General features: G+C 33.8%; 1 protein-coding gene across 1 annotated transcript in view; it reads right to left on the bottom strand.

Moving 5' to 3' along the window:
- Positions 1-1215: 1215 nt before the first annotated feature.
- Positions 1216-6000, bottom strand: part of LOC127640470 (oxysterol-binding protein-related protein 5-like) — a 31996-nt gene continuing 27211 nt past the window's right edge. The window contains exons 17-21 of the mRNA XM_052123065.1: positions 5153-5332; positions 4923-5046; positions 4657-4771; positions 4019-4121; positions 1216-3909 (exon numbers count right to left, since the gene is read on the bottom strand). Of these exons, the coding sequence (XP_051979025.1) occupies positions 3774-3909; positions 4019-4121; positions 4657-4771; positions 4923-5046; positions 5153-5332 (658 nt within the window). The 3' untranslated portion in view covers positions 1216-3773. The remainder of the gene's footprint in view (positions 3910-4018; positions 4122-4656; positions 4772-4922; positions 5047-5152; positions 5333-6000) is intronic.

Genomic DNA, 6000 nt, shown 5'->3' with positions numbered 1-6000 from the left:
ACGAAAATAGAATGTCTCTGCTAACCTAGGACTGTGTTTGACATTGATTGAAGTAGATCGCTGAATCATACAAAAACCACACCCACCTCTACCTTGGGGCTTTTTATACATTTACAGTTTCTTTGAAAATGTTACCTATATTCCCACAGGTGGGCATTCCCTTTTCATTCCCTTTTCCTTTCACCAGGTCACAGCAGACCACAATTCAACAGACCTGCATTTACTAATGAAGCTGAGGAAGGAAGGGGATTTTCAGTAACTACACCCTTGGTATCATGCCCCAACAAGCCCCAAGACTTGCCTGCTGTGACAAACCCAAAGACCCAACTGTGAAGGCCCTTTGAAGCATACAAACGAACTTGAAGTGAACTTTTTGCCCACCTCTTATTCATTATGAAAAAAGATATAATCATCAGAGCATTAAAAATATTTGGCTTTGAGGTCTCTGCATTCGTATAAATTGGCAATACTGGCGAACACAGGCTATGTTCGGAATGGAATAACAAACTGCTTGCTGTGCAGTATACACTGTATATAGCCTACTGTTTGGTAAAAATAGTATGTGAAACAGTTGAATTATATTTCAAACAGCAGTATGCTACATTATTGTCACTAGTGTTGGGAGTAATGTAATTACATACAAGTAAAAAAGTAGTGCAATATGTTGCATTTAAAAGTCTTGTAATCAGATTAGTTTCTGACTTTCAATAAAGGTATTTGATCTTAAGCACATTAAACTAATGTTTAAATAATTGTATTTTTGTACTGAACAAAATATGAACTTATATGTACTTCTGTTTGCGTTTCTGTGACAGCTGAAGGGTGTGTGACAGTGGACAAGGAGGAAATAGTTTTCTTTATTGAGCGGAAAAACAAACGTTTGTGGAAAGTAGTCCAGAAGTCAAATAAAAGTAACGTGATTACTTTTTAAGTATTTAGTAAAGTAATATGATTACAATTATAGAGAAGTAATCATTTGTAAAGGGAAACATTTTAGGTAACTTACCCATCACTGGTTGTCACACCTTATTATGTGCATATTTAATACCATAAGTGGTATCTAGTAATAAATACGGTTACTTCCAGATATGTCTCAAATCAGTAGTATCGTAGTACGCTATTCGAAAAACAGCCACAGCCTTTTATAAAACTGACATAAATGTGTTTCTTAGGGTGTACTAGTGTTTCAATGATGACAGAGCAACAAGCTGAAATGTAAAACTTTACTGCGGTGCTTTGCAACAATCGTTCACAAACAGTGAGCCATCGACATATCATTCGTTTCAGTTGTCTGTCACATTGAACATTGTACTAAGTGTGCTGTAAAAAAATCAAATGTACCAATCTCTTGGTTGTAATGAGTTGAACTATGGCTCGAGAGCACAAGCATCATTCAAGCACAAATTTCTTAGTCGAGTCCTGCACTGGAGTTTTTGTACTCTGTTATAGTTGTGCCCTTATAAGGGATCACTCAAACTTTACCATACAGCACAAACCTGTGGAAGAAAAAGCTATTTGATGCTTGACTTTACTTGCTCCCAGAAAACCTGAATGAACAAAAGTATTCTTAAAAACAGTGTGGTTATATATATATAAAAAACGGAAATAATCAAATAAATACATTATGAATTTCATTTCAAACAAATATATACACTTTGATTACTGTTATTGAACGTATCGCATTTCATCCAACCGAGCAACATCAATAATGTAGAACTTTCCAGAAGGCCTCACATGTCCCTATGAAGACTGACCTATCCAATGCCAATCAAACACTATTGAATATGAATATCTCAGTCGTATGGATGATTGTTCATTCTGTTATCATAGTACTGTAGACAGCAGATGTTAAGTTCAAGGAGAAGTTCACCCAAAAAGAAAAACCCATTTGCTGAGTATTTGTTTTTTTTTCAAATGTCAATTTTTGTCTGTGGAACACAAAGGGAGAAATGTAGCAGAATGTCCTGGCTTCTCTTTAACACATGAAGTAAGGGAATGGGGACAGGGCATGTAAAGCTTAAAAAAATATACCATAATAGTAGTCCACATAACTTGTACTCTAAGATTTCTGAAGCTTTGAGTAAGGAACAGACTGATATTTTCATATTTATATATTCATAATTGTGTGCTCAGAGAGGTTACGGCAGGATTGACGTCCATAATGCCCAACCCACTGGTTCTTCGAGTGTCATAACCAATCACAGTGTACTAAGTATACAGTACATACTGTGTGTGTTTATATATATATATATATATATATATATATATATATATATACAGAACACAAATTACATTTGAGAGTTATGATGAAGGGCACATTTTTAAGTGAAAAATTACATTGTATTGCTCATAAAAGCTATAGGATGACTTTAGAAGACATGGAATATAGCACGAGTTGTATAAATTACTTTAATGGTGCTTTTATGTCATTTTTGAAGCTCAACAGCCCAAGTCCCCATTCAAAAAAGGAAGTGTTTACATTCTGCTAAACGTCTCTTTTTGTGTTTCACAGATGAAAGTAAGTCCAACTATTCCTTTACCCTTGTCTTCCAAATCTACACTTCTCATTTGGTGTCAGAGTATTTTTTCCTTTGTTAGTACAATCAAGTTTGTAAACATTTACTCTTCTTTGTATTGTACTATGCAGAAACACTGATTTGGTAATAATGATTATATGTTTTGTGTGGTCAAACGCATACTTAATGGAATATTCCGGTTTCAATACAAGTTAAGCTCAATTGAAAGCATTTGTGGCATAATGTTGATAACCACAAAAATTTAATTTTGACTCGTCTCTCCTTATCTTTAAAAAAAAGCAAAAATGAAGGTTAAAGTGAAGCATTTACAATGGAAGTGAATGGGGCCAATTTTTGGAGGGCTTCAAAGCAGAAATGTCAAGCTTATTATTTTATGAAAGCACTTATTGTTAAAACTCATGTATTATTTGAGCAATACATTTGTTTAAATTGTCATTTTAGGGTTTTAAGGTTTGTTGATATTACATGATCATGGCATTGAAGTTGTAAAATTGGCTATAACTTTCCACAGAAAAGGATAGTAAGCGATTTTTTTTACACTAAAATCATTTTTACACATATATTGTTTATGTCTTGCATCTATACTTTTGTAACAGGAAGTATTTTAACATAAAAAATTGGCCCCCCATTCACTTCCATTGTAAGTGCCTCACTATAACCCAGATCTTTGCTTTTTTTAAAGAAGGGACAAGTCAAAATAAATGTTTGTGGTAATCAATAGTATGCCATAAATGCTGTCGATTGAGTGTAACTCGTATTGAACACGGAATATTCCTATAAAAGAATAAAGGATTGCACTGGCGGATGTTCACTGACTACTTTTTTCATTCCCCCTCTTTTTGGCAGCAGTTTTAAGGCCCAGTGTCTTAATGGAAGAGGTTTCTTAATGGTTTGAGTGTAACACATACACACAAAAGTCCATTCAAATTTTGCCCATAGGGCCTAAATATGCCTGAAATAGATTACCAATATTGCAGAGGAAGGAAGGTGTGTTGGAAAGATGGTACACATTAGTTCACAAGAGTGGCAGTGCAGCATTTTACAACCACTTTGAAATAATTATCAGTTGTCATATGAATTAAAACAAGAGTCTCTTTCTCTCTATTTGAAGTGCTTAGTGCTTGATGGTTCAGCTACTGTTGGTAGCAACATCATGGTGGGGCATTCAAAGGGCTTCGTGATGGTGATAATTTGGCTGTGTTTATTGCTAGGTGATGGTTGCTAGGTAATAGCATCTCAATTGAAGACATAGTTGATGAGTAGCTGGAAGAGCAAAAGCATGCAGAGGATGAGACAGTGACGACTGCTCAACGACTTGCTCTCCTCCACCGTCTTGTGACGTGCAATCTGGCGACCCAATGCACTCAGGTTTCTAAAAAGACATGAAAATACAAAGATCATATAAATATGGATTGCATTTAACAGAAACTGATAAGTTAATCCAAAATTGATGGCAACTAGTAGCATAAATGCTTACTTACCTCTGTATGTCTTGCTGTGTTTTCTGTATAGCTGCTACTGAGGCCTCAATGAGGGCGATATCCTTCAATTCTTTAGTGCATCTGGCACATTGGTTCATATAGCCTGATGAATTTAAAATGAGACACATAAAGTGATCTGAAGTCTTTTGTTTTCCTGTAGACATAAAATAAACACTAAATACATTTATATTGCTGTTGAAATTCAATGTTGGGTACATTACTCAAAAAAGTAATCCACTACAAATTACTAATTCTCAAAAAATAATTATTTTAATCTAAAAGTACTTTGCTCTTTATTTCATGTCAAAAGTAATCCCATTACTAATAGCATTACTTTTATGTTACATTCTAAAACATTTAAAAAGAAAAGTTTTTGTTTTTTTCAACTATTTAAAATTTCAATTTCAAATTTTCACAACCCATGTCAAGTTTTGTCACTGACAATATGCTGAAGGTCATATTTTCAATGTATACTTGGCTGAAAGACTGACACACAATGTTGTATTGAACCGTACTTCTGTCCCTTACAGCTTTGTTTTCATTTAAGAAAACTGCCGTCCACTCTAACTTCTGAATATAGATTACAAAATCTAAACATTGTGTGTAGTATGTGTGCGTTTAATGGGTTAATGGCTTGCCTTCATTGTCAGATGACTCATGATTGGGTTCTGGTGTGGTACTGCTGCTCTCGGTATTCTGACTGCAGCTGGATGGCTGGCTGCTTGATTTTCTGTGTTTCCCATTCACCCGCACCTAAGAAACACCCACTGATGAATTAATCAATTAAACATAGGCCCTGAAGGGCCATCTTGTCAACGTAATGGGCTTTAGAAGAATCCTTCTTTAGAAAATACTATAATTGTTGCTCTTGAACTTGAACTATCCTGTATGCAATCTAACTTACTTTCTGCTGTACAGCCCAGTTCTTGCTGTAGGAGAAACTGTTGCGTTGTGACTTCTCTTTTGTCTGGATGATGCCATCTTTCTCGAACTGGACCAGACAGCGGTCTGGATCCCACGGCTTGGTTCTGAGAAAGTGAATGGAGTAAGTAGATATTTAGTTCCTGCAACCAATTTTGGTAATTCATTATTCAGTAAATTGGCAATGTCTAATTAAAGATATTGTGAGCATACTCTGCATATTTGTAGTGCCACTCATTGGTGTCAGTGTTGAGAGTGAAAAGGCGAGGATCCCAGGGTTTGTCACCCCTCTCTCTGGCTTCCTGCCTCTGAGCCTCTTCCAACACAAATTTCTCCTGGGTGGCACGGTTCTGGTCTTTATCAGTAATCGCTCTGGTCACATGGCGCCACAGCCTGCAGAAAAAAAACACATCAACAATTTGCCACAATAAGCTTTATCTCTTAAAAAAGCCATTACTATATAGTCACGACACGTTTTACAATGCGCATGGAAGTGTTATTATATAAATTACAAAGTTGAGATCCTTTTTAATGATACTTAATTTAGAGGTTGAAGATTATGAAAATTATGAAAAATGTGTAGTTTGCATGCATGATTTATATATTAACTGGACTAAACACCTGTGATGTTATAAACAATAGCACTCTCTCTCAAATGTGAGATGCATGTTAGCCTAAAGTCATAAATCACACTTTTAAATATACACACTACTAAAATGAAAAAGATAATAATAATAATAATATATATATATATATATATATATATATATATATATATATATATATATATATATATATATATATATATATATATATGTATATATATAAATTAAATACAATTAAATATATATTTAAAAATAATAATACAAATGAAAGCAATTATAACATGACTTAAATTTGTAAATTATAATTTTTACATTTTATACAAAAATTATAAATTATACATAAATAAAAATAATGAATAATAAATAAAATGAAATCAAATTTCAAAATAAAAAAGTAAATACTAAAATGAATTAGAAATAATTTAATCTGAATCTGAATAAACACATAAAAAGAAA

This window comes from Xyrauchen texanus, chromosome 49, assembly GCF_025860055.1.
Source record: "Xyrauchen texanus isolate HMW12.3.18 chromosome 49, RBS_HiC_50CHRs, whole genome shotgun sequence".
Classification (NCBI taxonomy): domain Eukaryota; kingdom Metazoa; phylum Chordata; class Actinopteri; order Cypriniformes; family Catostomidae; genus Xyrauchen; species Xyrauchen texanus.
Note: the sequence above shows the minus strand (reverse complement) of the source record. Positions and strands in the feature narration are given on the sequence as shown.